This window comes from Microcaecilia unicolor, chromosome 3, assembly GCF_901765095.1.
Source record: "Microcaecilia unicolor chromosome 3, aMicUni1.1, whole genome shotgun sequence".
Taxonomy (NCBI): domain Eukaryota; kingdom Metazoa; phylum Chordata; class Amphibia; order Gymnophiona; family Siphonopidae; genus Microcaecilia; species Microcaecilia unicolor.
The window spans coordinates 461,902,766-461,918,836 of NC_044033.1; the positions used below are offsets into that span (position 1 = coordinate 461,902,766).

Consider the following 16,071-nt stretch of genomic DNA (forward strand, 5'->3'; position numbering starts at 1 on the left):
AGCATTAGGACCTTCATGGGGAATTAGGGCTTTAATGTATGTTAAGGGAATTAACATGTACTAAGTGCTAAGAAGCCCATTTTATACCTGTGGGCTTCTTAGTATTTAGCACACACTAAGGTCCTTATTCTGTAAAGGTTATGCTCCTAAATTTCTGCTCCTAAATTAGGAGCATAATCTATTTTGGAGCATAAATTATGCTCATAAATTAGGAGCAGAAATTTAGGAGTATAACCTTTATAGAATAAGGACCTAAGGCCCTAATGCCCATGTAAAGGCCCTAATGCTGACTGATGAATTACCCCCTTATATCCTTACAGACAGATGATCAACAGCCCCGCTCTGTTCCAAACAGCACTCTAAAATAGCGCTGGAACAGCGCAGGGCGCTATTAGACCTATGATCAGAGATAATGCATGCAAATTTAAGCAGCGCAATTATCTCTGATTATGGGGTAGAAGTGCTGGAGAATTGTGCCTGAGCATGCACTCAGCACAATCCTCCTGCACTTGTTTGACAGGTCTGGGCTGGAGACCAATGAAAAGAGAAGGACGCCCATCTTTAAATCGGAAGATGGATGTCCTCAACTGCCCTGTTGCAGGGACGGCCAAATTTCAAGGGGGTGTCGGAGGTATAGCGATGGGGCACTTGAGGACGTCCAAAATTTGGACGTTTCTGTGACGGGGCAGTTGAGGACGTCCAAATTTTGGACGTTTCTGCAATGGGCAGTTAAGGACATCCAAAATTGGATGTTTCTATGAAAAAGACATCTTTCTCATAGAAACATCCAATTTTGGACATAGGGGGGAATGGGGCCTGCCAGCATACAAATGCATGCTGGACAGGGCTCACCATTCCTCCCCAATGATCTGCAAACCCTAGCGCCAGCTCGGAGCTGGCGTAGGGTTTGTCGCAGCCAGCGACCCAATCTTTGGTGCGCTGGACGCTGATCATTGGGGATGAATGCATTAAACGCTGATTAGCATGCATTTGCAAGCTACTTACGCTAAGAGCCCTGTTTAGCATACATTTGCATGCTACTTGTGCTAAGAGCCCTCGAGCGCGTTGTTTCACGCGCTCGAGGGCTCTGATCATGGGGCAGTAGCAAATGCCAGCACTAGTATGGTGCTAAGAGCCTCTAGCGCCGGCGTTTGCTTTTGATCATCTACCTGTTAGTGAGAGGATCCTCTCTACACCACTACTGGATCCCTCAAGAACAACTCCTTAAAGTACAAAGTCAGAGGCACTACCACAGATACTTTATTGTGTGGTTCTCTGCTTTGACTGATGGACACCAAAGATAGGCAACACCTCCTTCTCCAGCTGCAGACCAGTTCTGATGACACACAGGAAGCAGGAGATTGGGCTGCTGCCTCTCCCTTCCACCAGCTCCTTTGTTCTTCTTCCAGATAGAGAGGAGACAGACCACCTTCTTCTCTCTCTTTCATAAGCATTCTCACCAGAATCTTCTGGGAATTCACTGCCCAACACCACTGCCTTTTAATAAAAATAGCTTCTTTTAGGAAAAATTAATTTATATTTTGCTTAAACTCATTTATATTTTGAGAGGAAAAACAGGATCTATCACCCAGAGGTGTAGCCAGACACCCAATTTTGGGTGGGCCTGGCCCCAGGATGGGTGGGCAGAATAACTTTGCCCTGTCCCACAAGTGATTTGGTCTCTCCCTCTCTCGCCTGCATGCCATTTGGTCTCTCAAACATCCTTCCTCCCTCGCATGCAGCAACTAATACACACTGCTCATGTTGACCCGACAGCCTTCCCTCTGATGCAACTTCCTGTTTCTGCATAGGTGGGAATACATCAGAGGGAAGGCTGTGGGGCTGGTGTGAATAGTATGTATCAGTCGCTGCTCGCGGCAGGCGAAGATCTGCTATTTACAAGGTATGCAGGAGGAACAGATGTTGGGAGTTTTTGGCTGGTGAGGCTTAGGGATCCCTGCCAGCCAAATCATAGGTGTGCTGCTACTAGGTGGGTCTGAGCCCAAAGTAGGTGGGCCTGGGCCCATCCAGGCCCACCCTTGGCTACGCCACTGCTATCACCATGAGCATAATAACAAACCCAAAATTAACAGCAATTCTAGCTAAAAAATTCCGAGAACCAAACTGGAACGTTATATGAAATTATCATTTCTAAGAGAAATGAATGTCATTGTTTGAGAGTTGTTTCTAACAAAGTTACAGACAGTCTGGCAGGGTGTTCCAGCAGGAGACTGAGCAGCTGCAAGCACTTTAATTGTTTTCTATGGGGGAAGAGCTCAAACGTCTTTTTAGGCTTGTTCAGGAAGTCAGGAATGAGTAAAGACAGACGAGGGGGGCTCTCAGAAAGGCTATGCTTTATGTGGCTGTCAAAGTTGATGGTATCATTCATTGGGGAAAAAAAGAGAATTACATCTTAAACTCAGGGAAGAAGTTCTGGAAGACAAGAAGGTCTAGAGGATGATGCTGCAGCCAGAGAGCAAATTTACTTAAGATGTCTTCCTGTGGGCACAAGGGGTCTGGCACAACTCAGTCCTGGAACTGAAAACTGAGTTTAGAGGGTTTCAAACAGAGACAGAAAACAAATGCACTCAGTATAGATAAGTGGAACTAGCCATTTATCTTATGTTTATATATTTAAAAGAGCAATGAACTAGAATTATAAATAAATCACCAAATTGCTTAGCACAAAAGGTTTCTTTCTGTGGTTGCCTGTAATTGCTTTCAGTAACTGAAGCAAGGGAGATTCACAGAGTACAGAAAGTGTCCCTACCATATTATCCTTATCTAGATGATACCTTTAACAGTCCACATGAACTGGGTGTATTCAGGGCTGGTGTTAGACATGCAGGGGCCCAGGGCAGAAATTGGGAAGGGGCCCCCAAAGCCTGCCTGCAAGCTATGTCTCCTTCAGCTTGAGGGAGGTTGGGGCCTCCTGTGGCATAGGGGTCCAGGGCAATTGCCCTGTTTGCCACCCCCTAACGCCGGCCCTGGGTGTATTCATAGTCCTGGTAGGGTATGATTTAGCTCTTCTCTTATTCTAAATAACTTACAAACAGCACTGGAGGAAGTTCATATTGTAGCACTAAATCACCAGAGAATATATTTTCTCTAAATCACATCTGTCTTTTCCAAAGTATATCAAAAAGTCAGCGGGGTTGGACATTTTCCATTGTTCTCAAATTTTAGTGTGCCTTTTGGCTAATTCTAAATCAAAACTTTCTAAAAAAAAATATAGTGTACATGGCAGTTTGGCATGATTCCCTGGAATGGATACAAAAATGCTGATGCTCGTTGCAGGCCCCATTTGTACATGTTATAGGAAGAACTAAGAACATAAGAAAAGCCATACTGGGTCAGACCAATGGATTCATCTAGCCCAGTATCCTGCTTCCAACAGTGGCCAATTCAGGTCATAAGTACCTGACAGAATCCCAAATAGTAGCAAGATTCATGCTGCTGATCCCAGGGACAAGCAGCAGCTTTCCCCATGTCTATCTCAATATCAGACTATGGACCTTTCCTAAACCCAGATACACAAACCGCTGATACCACATCCTCTGACAACGAGTTCCAGAGCTTAACTATTCATTGAGGCCCAGATGCACTAAACCTTAACGATCCTCTAACAACCCTTTAACGATCAAATTTTGATCCGTTGCATGCATCAAAGGGCTTTTACCGAGGAAGCTAGCAGCTAACGAAAATGGAATGCAGATGAGCAATTTGTGTACAAACCCCATTGAAACGAGATGCACTAACCTTTTCCGATTGCCTTTACGCAGGAAAAAGGCAGGAAATCTAACGAGAGGTCTGTACCTCTCGTTAGGACAGCTCTGTGCCAGGAAAAATCGTAAAGTGAAAAAACAAACTGTGAGCCAATCCCAGCGCATTAGCAGAGCTAAAAGCGCTGTGATTGGTCAAAAGGACGTAACATTACATATGTCCAAAAGAGCTGTGTTTAAGCTTAAAGAAAACGTGTCATAAACCACATCAATGTAGTGTTTGCATATCCAGAGCATGTTTGAGCCTTACCCAACAAAAATCAAAAAAAGAATCGAGAGGGGGCAAAGGCGCTACGTAGGTTACTGACGTCAGACGGGGGCAGGCCCAGGAGGAGAGAGACGCGCGACCGAAGCTGGGCGAAGACAGGCATCAGCTTTTCTTCTTGCCCTTGCAGCGCCTTCGGACAGAGGAGAGAGGCGCTGCATGGGCCCGGTAAGAGGGAGGGGGGCCCAATGGAGGGGGGGAATAGCGGTGACGACCCCAAGAGGGGGCGGGGCACAGGGCGGAGGATGTCGGGAGGGGGAGCTGAGGGGAGACAGAGTAGTGAGGAAGGGAGGGGGGCTGGGGCTGCTAAAGGTATGTTTTGCTTTTTAATTTATAATGCAGGTAAAGCAGGGGGGGGGGGACGGCGACCTCGGGCGGGGGGGGGCAAGGACGGCCATACAGGATGCTCCTGACGAGTGCCTTTGCCCCCTCCCGACCCTTTTTTTATTTTTGTTTTGATTTGGGAGCCATGTGCTTGTGTTTTGACTGTTTGTGGCATGCGCAGAGCAGCTAACATAACGCTTGGCTGCTCTGTGCATGATTTAGGGGCTGATTACCGACATGTATTATGATTCTTTGATACACTGTACTTTTCAATACCGATCCGAGCATGTGTGACTTGTTGTTTTGGTGCATTGTTCATTTTTTAAAAATCATTAGGGACTTTAACGATTTAGATTTTTTAACGTTTGCTTGATGCATCTGCCTCTGAGTGAAAAAATATTTCCTCTTATTTGTTTAAAAGTAGTACAATGTAAATTCTTTCAGTGTCCCCTAGTCTTTGTACTTTTTGAAAGAGTAAAAAATTGATTTATTTTTATCCGTTCTACACCACTAAGTATTTTGTAGATCTCTATCTATCTTTGTAGCTTACTTCTTTGTAGCTTCTTTGCATGCCCCCTAGTCCTAGTATTTTTTGGAAAGAGTAAACAAGTGATTCACAGCTACCTGTTCCACTTCACTCAGTATTTTATAAACCTCTATAATATCTCCCCTCAGCCGTCTCTTCTCCAGGCTGAAGAGCACTAGCCATTTTAGCCTTCCCTCATAAGGAAATCATCCCATCTCTTTTATCATGTTCGTCACCCTTCTCTGTACCTTTTAATTCCACTATATCTTTTTTGAGTTAGGTGTGAGAAGCGCACCAAGCTAGTATTCCTTATAAGGGCACTCTGCGCAGGGCTCCCTTTATAGAACACAATCATAATACAGATCATAACGGTACCTAATTTTGGGCACCATTTACTGAATCTGGCCTTAAGTGTATTCTCATTTACCGCAGATGCACTTATAGCCTCCACTTGAGGAAGAGGCAAGCACACCCACTCTAACTGCACAAGTGACAACAGTAATATACCGTGAATTACGCTCATGACTAATTTCAAACAAATGATTGCAACTGGCAAGAACATACTACTTCTACAATTCGACACGTCTAGCGCCTTTGACATGGTTGATCATGGAATTCTACTACACATCCTCAAATACTTCAGAATCGGAGGTAACGTTCTCAATTGGTTCAAGGGGTTCCTAACCACACGCTCATATCAAGTGACATCAAATTCAATTACATCAGCCACATGGACACCTGAATGTGGAGTTCCACAGGGATCCCCCCTTTCACCAACCTTATTCAACCTAATGATGATACCCTTGGCCAAACTACTATCAAACAAAAACCTCAACCCATACATATACGCTGATGATGTAACGATCTACATCCCATTTAAACAAGACTTAAAGGAAATTTCAAACAACATCAACCAAAGTCTACATATCATGCATTCATGGGCAGATGCATTCCAGCTGAAACTTAATGCAGAAAAAACCCAATGTCTAATACTCATCTCTCAACACAACTCGAACAAATTTACCACCATCAATACACCAAAACTGAACCTACCAATCTCGGACACCCTAAAAATTCTTGGAGTTACCATTGATCAGCACCTAACACTAGAAAATCATGCGAAAAACACAACCAAAAAGATGTTCCACTCAATGTGGAAATTAAAAAGAGTAAGACCATTCTTCCCAAGGACCGTCTTCCGTAATTTGGTTCAATCATTGGTACTCAGTCATCTAGATTATTGTAATGCACTTTATGCTGGCTGCAAAGAGCAAATACTCAAAAAACTCCAGACAGCCCAGAACACTGCAGCTAGACTCATATTCGGGAAATCAAAATATGAAAGTGCTAAACCCCTACGAAAGAAACTACACTGGCTCCCACTCAAAGAATGCATCGCGTTCAAGGTGTGCACCCTAGTTCACAAAATCATGCATGGTGATGCCCCAGCCTACATGTCAGACCTGATAGACCTACCACCCAGGAATGCTAAAAAATCATCTCGCACATTCCTTAATCTTCATTTCCCCAACTGTAAAGGTCTAAAACATAAACTAATGCACGCATCAACCTTTTCCTATATGAGCACACAATTCTGGAATGCACTGCCGCGTAACCTAAAAACGATCTACGAACTAACCAGCTTCCGCAAACGACTGAAGACTCATTTCTTCAACAAGACATATCACTAAGATCATCACATGTGAAATCCCCCACATGTACCCAGAATTATCTTAAAATGTTTTCTTGTTTTTTCACTTTTATGCTTTATCATTATCTTGTAACCCAAAATCCTTCTGTAATACCAATTGCCTATTCTCTTCTCATTTCCACTATTCATGATGTATTGTAAGCCACATTGAGCCTGCAAAGAGGTAGGAAAATGTGGGATACAAATGAAACAAATAAATGCAATCCACTTCCATTCTCACACATAACCTACCCATTTTGTGCCCCATAACATGGCATGTGAATTAGCACAAACTGTCATGCCAGTGTGGTAATAGTTACCAGGTTTGTGCACTAACAGGCCTACGCTAATTGCTGAGTGCACTTTATTTATTTATTTATTTATCAACATTTGCATCCCACATTTTCCCACTGATTGCAGGCTCAACGTGGCTCACAAAAATACTGTAGCACTTTGGTAAGCAGACCTCTTAGTCACATTTCAATAAAACCTCAAAGGCTAGATAATGAACCAGGTGGTATTAACACTAGAACCTTGAGAGAAATTAATATCTGATAACACTGAAGAAAGAAGAAGAAGACTGCCCCAAAGCATAACATAAGAACAAAGAAAAATAAATTGGAGAGACCAATGTAATTCCAACCAGGGGAGATAATTTATTGATAATACTAAAATCATATAAGATACAAAGGCTGATAAGTCCAAAATATCAAGGAGACTGAATGGACTCGACACAGTCCTGCGTTTCAGAACGGAAAGCACCTGCCTCAGGAGTCAGAGATATTCCTGCAATGCAAACACATATCTAAATACAAGTACATGAAAAAGTACATAATAAGTGCATATAAATAATGCATAACAAAAGAAGATAAAACCCAAAATCAAAAGCATATCAGTCTAGTTGACAATGCACTCCTTAGGGTGCCCCATTGCTCTCCTGAGATGTCTGGGGGACCAGTCTACTAAAATTGTTGGCCCCTCCTACATTCCAGTGGCTTGATTTTGTGTGTCTTGAACTTGTGCGGGTTTTTCCAAAATTAGCCTAAAAAGATAAATGCACAAAGCACAAAACCTTGTTCAAAATGGTATTTTCAAAAATGGGTATATTTCCTATTCGAATTTGGTACGTTTAGCACAAAACATCCAAAGTTTGACTTAGATGCAATAGCGAAAATGACCCTCCATGTATCTTATTTTAGTATTATCAATAAATTGTCTCCCCTGGTTGGAATTACATTAGTCTCGCCCAATTGTTTTTCTTTGTTTATCTGATAAAATATTCTTACTATGCAGTACAATAATGCAATGAAACTTTACCATCCACATTGTAAATAAATATTAAATATTATACTTTACCTTCACATAGCTTTTGCTTTATTACTTCTCTTATTCTAGATATTGCAATGTAGTCTTCAACATAAAATACGTAAGTAGATGAAGGCTTGTTGGCAATAGCTCGAAGTTCAACTTCTTCAATTTCAGAACCCACTCCAATAGCAAACAAAGTCACCTTGTTTTTTCTTGCTTCCTCTGCTGCATCTTTCACCTCATCCTGTGACTTTCCATCCGTAAGAACAATTGCTGTTTTAGTCAGAGGTCGTAAGGCTCTAGCAAAGACATGTTCAACTGCAAATTTAATTGCATTTCCTGTTCGAGTGTTTCCACCTAAATATTCTATGAGCTCCATTCTTCTGAGAAGGTCTTCGCTGGAATCATAACTTCCGAGTGGAATTTCAAGTGTAGGGTAATCACTGTACTGGATTATCCCAACTTGAGTAAATTTAGGCCCTATATCAAAATTACTAGAAATATTAACAATCCATTTTTTGACTATTTCAAAATTCTCAGGGCCAACACTCCAAGATCCATCTAAGATGAAAACTAAGTCAGATGGCGCAGTTCGGCAACCTGGAATTTAAAAAAAAAAACAGATCAAAACAATAGTTTTAACATAGTAAGCTTCATTACATTTAGGTTTAAGCAAGTCATACATTAATCATTTAATTCGTTCATTTATCATGGAAGCAGTTTTCCAAACATCTGCATGCATTTATGCAAAATTCATGACTACTTGTAGTCTGCAGTCCTTGCTCCAGGTTTCAAAGGAAAAGCATGCACATACAGTGATACCTCGGTTTTCGTTGATAATCCATCCGAAAACAATCAACGAAAACCGAAACAGACGAAAACCGAGGCAATTATTTCCATATGAATCAATGTAAATCCAATGAGGAGGAGAACGCGTGGGTTGCCCTTTGTTTTTGCAAAATTAGCAGCGAAAACCGAGGCAACCAACGAAATCCGAGACAAATTTTTCACAGGAAAAATCAATGAAAACCGAAACCGATGATAACCGAAGTCAACGAAAACCGAGGTTTCACTATACTTTACTGTTGAAAACTGCCAAAAGTACAATTGTCCACAGTCAATTACAACTGGAAACATGCGCACATAGGGGCCTTTTTACTAAGGGGTGCCCAAACATGACCTGTTCCGGTGTAGGCGCGTGTTTTGGACATACACTGGTCCATTTCCTGAGCGCGCCTGGGGAGAATGGATTTTTTTTATTGTGCCAGAAAATGGACGTGCGGCAAAATGAAAACCAGTGTGCATCCATTTTCAGCCTGAGACCTTAATGCCGCCCATTGACTTAGCGGTAAGGTCTCATGCGCTAACTGGGCGGTAAGTGTCCAGCGCACACCAACTGCCAGGTAAGCACCCCGAGGTAGAAAATAGAAAACATTTTCTACTGCGTGTTTTGGGCACATGCCAAAAATGGAATTACTGCCCGAGGTATGCAGTGCCAATTTGACATGCCTTGGACACATGTAGGCACCTATGGCCCTTCTTAAAGGGCCCCATAGATTTTAAAATGCAAGCTACATTCATACTATTCCTCCCCTAATCTGAATACATCCATCATAATTCATTTTGAAATGAGTGTCCTTTTAGCCAAATTGAGAGAAAGAGAGGGCAATTTTCAGACCAATAATTTACATGGATAAAATTATTTTAGCCCCATAAGTGACTTTGAAATTTGACCTCTAATGAGGTAATTTTATAGTGGCCTACTTTGGAGGAAAATGCATATGTAGTTTTCCCATGTGGACTTTGTCAGATTTTCAAAGTGAAAATGCTTTGAAAATTTTCCTGAGAAACTGAGTGTACACATTTATACTTATTCGGTAGACATTGATTTTCTGTGAAAAATGACATCCGTTTGAATTTTTAAAACTCTATTTATAAGTACAAACCCATCCAAAACCTCAATGGTCAGTATTATCAATAAAGAAGAGTAAATAGTAGTGGGGCTCCCCAAGGATCTGTGTTAGAACCACTGCTTTTTAATATATTTATGAATGATCTGGAATCTGGAAGCAGGAATAACTAATGAGGTAATATATTTTGCTGATGACACAAGGGTTATTCAAGGTTGTTAAATCACAGAAGGACTATGAGAAATTGCAAGAGGACCTTACAAGACTGGAACACTGGGTATCAAAATAGCAGATGAAATTTAATGTGAGCAAGTGCAAAGTGATGCACATAGGGAAGAGCAACCCAAGCTATAGTTACATGATGCAAGGTTCCACATTAGGAGTCACCCCTCAGGAAAAGGATTTAGGCATCATTGTCAGAAGGAATGGATCCTCAGGAGCTTAGCCGAGATTGGGTGCCAGAGCCGGTGGTGGGAGGCGGGACTGGTGGTTGGGAGGCGGGGATAGTGCTGGGCAGGCTTATATAGTCTGTGCCAGAGCCGGTGGTGAGAGGCGGGGCTTGTGGTTGGGAGGCGGGGATAGTGCTGGGCAGACTTATACGGTCTGTGCCCTGAAGAGGACAGGTACAAATCAAAGTAGGGTGTACACAAAAAGTAGCACATATGAGTTTATCTTGTTGGGCAGACTGGATGGACCGTGCAGGTCTTTTTCTGCCATCATCTACTATGTTACTATGATAGATTGAAACTCTCTACTAGGGGGTATACAAAAGTGGCCTGCGCAAGTGTAGGCTCGTTTTTGGACATGCACTGGTCCATTTCCTCTGCACGCCTGGAAAAAAGGCATTTTTAAAAAATGTGCCAGAAAATGGACATGCGGCAAAATGAAAACCAGCGCATGTCCATTTTCAGCCTGAGACCTTAACACCACTCATTGACTTAGTGGTAAGGTCTCATGTGCTAACCAAGCGGTAAGCATCCAGCGTTCGTCAGCTGCCGATTACCTCCGGGTAAGCACCACGTGATAAAAAATGGAAAATATTTTCTACCACGTGTTTTGGGTGTGCGCCAAAAATAGAATTACTGCCTGAGGCACACAGTAGCCAAACAGTAGTGCCAATTTGACATGCGTTGAACACATGTAGGTGCCTACATGCCTTTGTAAAAGGGACCCAGAATATTAGGAATTATTAGGAAAGGAATGGAGAACAAAACTGAAAATATTATAATTCAGTTGTATTGTTCCATAGTGCAACTGTACCTTGAATACTGTGTACAATTCTGGTCACCACATCTCAAAAATATATTACAGAATTAGAAAAGGTAGAGAGCTTCCCTGTGGTGTTTGTAAGATGTAACACATATAAGCAACCTATCCAAGTGTGTCTGGAAATTCTTTTTGAACAAGTCTAGAGTACCCAAAGTGATGGGAAAAAATTCTATATCTCTCTGCCACCTGTCTCCATATAGTGACATTTACATACTTGTGTATTTGCAACCGTGACTCCCAGGGATGTCTCTGATGACTTTGGGTAAAGGAAACTTATTAGTAAATGCTGTGGGAGCCTGACAGATGCCTATTCTATAAGGAAAAATAGGTGTCCACTGTCTTTTATAGAATACTAATTCAAGAGGTGAAATGTGTGTGTATTACTTAGGGGCAAGCACTTACACCATAATAAGTACAACTTATACTGTTCTATAAGTCATGTGTAGGACTCTGTGCCACACCCACACTCCTCCATGATTCCGCTCTGTGTTCTACTACCATTAAACTATGTGCTATCTAAGATATACATATATTTATAGACTATTGCCTGTATGCATGTTTGTTACATACGTGTGTAGGTGCACACATACACTCATTTAAATCATCTGTTTGCTGTGAATAATTACATGCAAAACTACATATAAATACAAAGACTGCCCCAACTCTGCCCCAGAAATGCTCGAAGATTGGCAACTTGGAGTATTGTGTTCAGTTTTGGAGGCCGTATCTTGTGAAAGATGTAAAAAAACTGAAAGCGGTGCATAGAAAAGCTACAAAAAAGGTATGAGATTTGCATTACAAACCGTATGAGGAGAGAATTGCTGACCTGAACATGTATAAATTGGAGGAATGGAGAAACAGGGGTGACATGATACAGATGTTTAAATGAACCTTTTTCAGAGACGGGAAGGTGGTAGAACTAGAAGACATGAATTGGGGTTGAAGGGGGGCAGACTAAGGAGTATTTTATCACTGAAAGGGTGGTAGATACATGGAATGCCCTCCTGCGAGAGGTGGAGGAGATGAAAACGGTAATGGAATTCAAACATGCTTGGGATAAACACAAAGGAATCCTGTTTAGATGGAATGGATCTATGGAATCTTAATGGAGATTGGGTGGCAACGCCGGTAATTGGGAAGCAAAACTGGTGCTGGGCAGACTTCTACGGTCTATGCCCTGATCATAACTGAATAGATATGGAAAGTTCAAGAACAGTGTTGGGCAGACTTTTACGGTCTGTGCCCTGAGAAAGGCAAGGAAAAATCAAACTTTGGTATAATATAAAGTATCACATACCATGTAAAAATGAGTTTATCTTGTTCGGCAGACTGGATGGACCATACAGGTCTTTATCTGTCATCATGTACTAGGCACGTTACTATCCGCCTTATTTTCGAAAGAGAAAAACGCCTATAGTGCGACCTAAATCGGGAGATAGACGTTTATCTCGCAAAGGCGCCCAAATCGGTATAATCAAAAGCCAATTTTGGGCGTTTCCAACTGCACTCCGTCGCAGAAACGAATAAAGTTGACGGGGGCATGTCGGAGGCGTGGTGGAGGCGGAACTGGGGCGTGGTTATCAGCCGAGGAGAGATGGGCGTCTTTAGCTGATAATCGAAAAAAAAAGGCGTTTTGACTACGATTTTGGGTCACTTTTTTTGGACCCTTTTTTTTCACGAACAAGTCCCAAAAAAATGCTCCAACTGCCCAGATGACCACTGGAGGGAATCGGGGATGATCTCCCCGGACTCCCCCAGTGGTCACTAACTCCCTCCCACCAAAAAATACCCCACTTTAAAAACTTTTTTCCAGCCTGTATGCCAGCCTCAAATGCCGTACCCACCTCCATGACAGCAGAATGTGGTCGATCCTGTCACAGCCTTTCCCTGGGTCAGATGTGGCTCTCGGGTGCAGTACAGGGTCACATCAGCATTGCATTGTGGTGGGTGTAGGCTATTGGGCTCCGTGATTTCATTAGCTTGTGTTACAGTCTCACGATGTTGGTAGTTGGTAGGCTCTTCTCCCATGATGTTTTTCTCCCTGTCTACTGGGTCAGAGTGTGCCCTGTTGTGTTTCCTGTTGTAGTCCATGCGGTAGTGGCCATTTTTGTAAGCCAGTTTTAGTTCCCTTTCCTGTGTTAGCCACGTTAGAGAACTTAGTTCTTACCTTGAATGTGGCTGAAAGAGGGCATTGTACAGCATTCTGCCAGCTCTGACCTAGTGCTCATCTCAGTACCAGGGAGATTCGTTGCCAGTGGGGCACAACCTCTGATCTGCAGTTAACTGTGAGTAAACGCAGTTATTCCAATAAAGGACGTTTTCAGAGAGATTAGTCTTCAGGTGTCAACTGATGTGCCAATGTTATATAGCAGCAACCAGTCCTAGAGGCCTGCGGGTATGCAGGTCCCTGGAGCACTTTTAGTGGGTACCGCAGTGCACTTCAGCCAGGTGGTCCCAGGCCCATCCCCCCCCCCCACCTGTAACACTTGTGCTGGTAAATGGGAGGCCTCCAAAACCAACTGTACCCACATGTAGGTGCCCCTTCACCCCTAAGAGCTATGGTAGTGTTGTACATTTGTGGGTAGTGGGTTTTGGGAGAGGGGGGTTGGGTGTTCAGCACCCTTGGTAAGGGAGCTATGCATGTGGGAGCTTTCTCTGAAGTCCACCGCACTGACCTAGGGTGCCCTGTTGGTGTCCTGGCATATCAGGGGGGCCAGTGTACTACCAATTCTGGCCCCTCCCACGACCAAATGGCTCGGATTAGGACGTTTTTGACATGGGCGTTTTTAGTTTCCATTATCGCTAAAAAAAACAAACGCCTAGCTCAAAAAAGGCCATTTTTTCGAAAATACGGTTCGGCCCGCCCCTTCATGGACCCGTTCTCGGAGATAAATGCCCATGGAGATAGGTGTTTCCGTTCGATTATGCCCCTCCATGTAACATCGCAGTTGGTGTCCTTTTTATATTCAGGCACCATTTTGGAAAGTTTTATGCTCACTGGTTGATATGAATGTGTGAAGAAGATGCACTGTTTGTAAGCTATGAATATCGCCAGAACTGAGTGAGTTTGAATCTAGAAAACCTAATACTGATGTGTATTTGTGTTTGTTTCTAGAAATTAAGAGCATCTTTCGATCCCCTGAAGAAGCGTCAGGTGAAACAGGTCTCCGTTGGGATCGTGGTTTTTTGAGAAAGTGGGAATAAGTACCTTTTCACTATTAAGTAGTTCTGCATCATTTTGCACAATTATGAATCACAGACTTTGTATGATTATTTCAAAAAGAAGGGGTTTTCTGGCCAATGATTAATCTGTCATCTGATGGCTACAATGGTATAGTGAGGGCTGTGTCAAATCGGCACAGATTGCTGAGGCCTTTTCCCCTGATTATTTCATCATATACTGGTTGTATTTACTTTCACAATTACAGGTTTATTTTGATGCAATTGTTTGATATTGTGGAAGGTTCCCTCTGTGTTGAGATAGTAAACGTGATCTTTACAGGCTGTGCACAAAGTAGTTCACCAACACTTTGGGAAGACATTTTTTTAAAAAAGCTAACTTCATCAGGTAAAACAGTGCTATGGAAATATCCTTGAAAAATACTCTCACTGGGGGGGGGGAATTCTATATACAGCATTGAAAGGTAGATACGGAAAAGATCAGCGTTGAGCCCCTATTCCATACAGGGCAACTGACATTTATAGAACACTGGATAGTGTGCAGGTCACGCCTAACTTTGGGCACTGGATTTTTACGATACGAAAAGATAAAACAGTCTTGTATCCTGCTAATACCACAAACAGTTCTAAGCGGGTAACATTATATCAAGAGGCCAGGGACAAACCCCTGGGAATATGCTGAATATAGTAACAAGCAAATCAAGATATAGAATCTAGTTTATATTTTTGAAACAAGAAGGTTTTGACTTTCTTTCTAAAATCTAAATAAGATACAGCAGAATTAAAAATAGTCTTTAACATTGTCCAGAGTCTGGTTGCTTGAAATGCCAGAGTTGATTCAAATAAAGGTAATTTTCTTTTTCCCTTAGCTGAAGGATAGACCTCTGCACAATCAAAAATTGAAAATGGTTATACAAATAAATAGGTGCTGAACCATGCAATATCTTGAAACGAAAACAGGCCAGCTTAAAGATAATTCTAGGCTCAATCGGAAGCCAATGTAGTTTAATATAGCTGGAAGAGACATGATCATATTTTTTAAGGCCAAACATTAGGTGAACCGCTGTGTTCTGAATTGTCTGGATACGTCTCAACTGGCTTTTGCTGCAGCCCAAATATATAGGATTACAGTAATCCAACTGTGGGATCAAGAATGACTGAACCAAAAATCTGAACTGCTCCACCTCAAAATAATTTTGAACACATTTTAGCTTTCTCATCGTAAAAAAACATTTCTTCACCAAAGAAGAAACCTGGCTTTCCAAAGTTAATGAACTATCAGCCATGATCCCTGGGATCCCCAGGTGTAAGTCCAGTGCCCAAAGTTTGGCATGGATTGGCACTATTCTATAACTTGGCGCCTAACTTTGGGAATGCCCATGACTCACCTATGCACCTCCCATTTGGGTTGAATGTGGGAAAAATTACGTGCCAAGTTTTAGAATAGTGTGCACAGGAAATTTGTATGCAACTTCAATCAGGCATTAATTAGCACCAGTTTAGTGGTCAATAGGTGTCCATTACTTCATTAAGCTGCACACAAATCTCAGATTTGCATTAAAACTACAGCACCCAACTTTGCATGACCTATACAGAATCCAGGGGAATATGTACTAAAACCCCTCCCCCATATTCAGCCCATGTTGGGCTGCATGGTGACTGCCTGACACCAGCGCTCAGACCGGATATTCAATGTTGGTCCAAATCCAGCGACCAGTATTGCATGTCCAGTTTCACTTATAACTGCAGCAACTTCACCAGTTAAAATGATATTCAGCGTTAAACGGTTAAGTACTTACCACCGGATTCTATATATT

At 42.3% G+C, this 16,071-nt stretch overlaps 1 protein-coding gene across 2 annotated transcripts in view; it reads right to left on the reverse strand.

Annotated features, from left to right (window-relative positions):
• Positions 1 to 16,071, reverse strand: part of COL21A1 (collagen type XXI alpha 1 chain) — a 353,696-nt gene that overhangs the window by 282,535 nt on the left and 55,090 nt on the right. For both annotated transcript variants that reach the window (XM_030198983.1, XM_030198984.1), the window contains exon 3: positions 7,944 to 8,495. In XM_030198983.1, the coding sequence (XP_030054843.1) occupies positions 7,944 to 8,495 (552 nt within the window). The remainder of the gene's footprint in view (positions 1 to 7,943; positions 8,496 to 16,071) is intronic.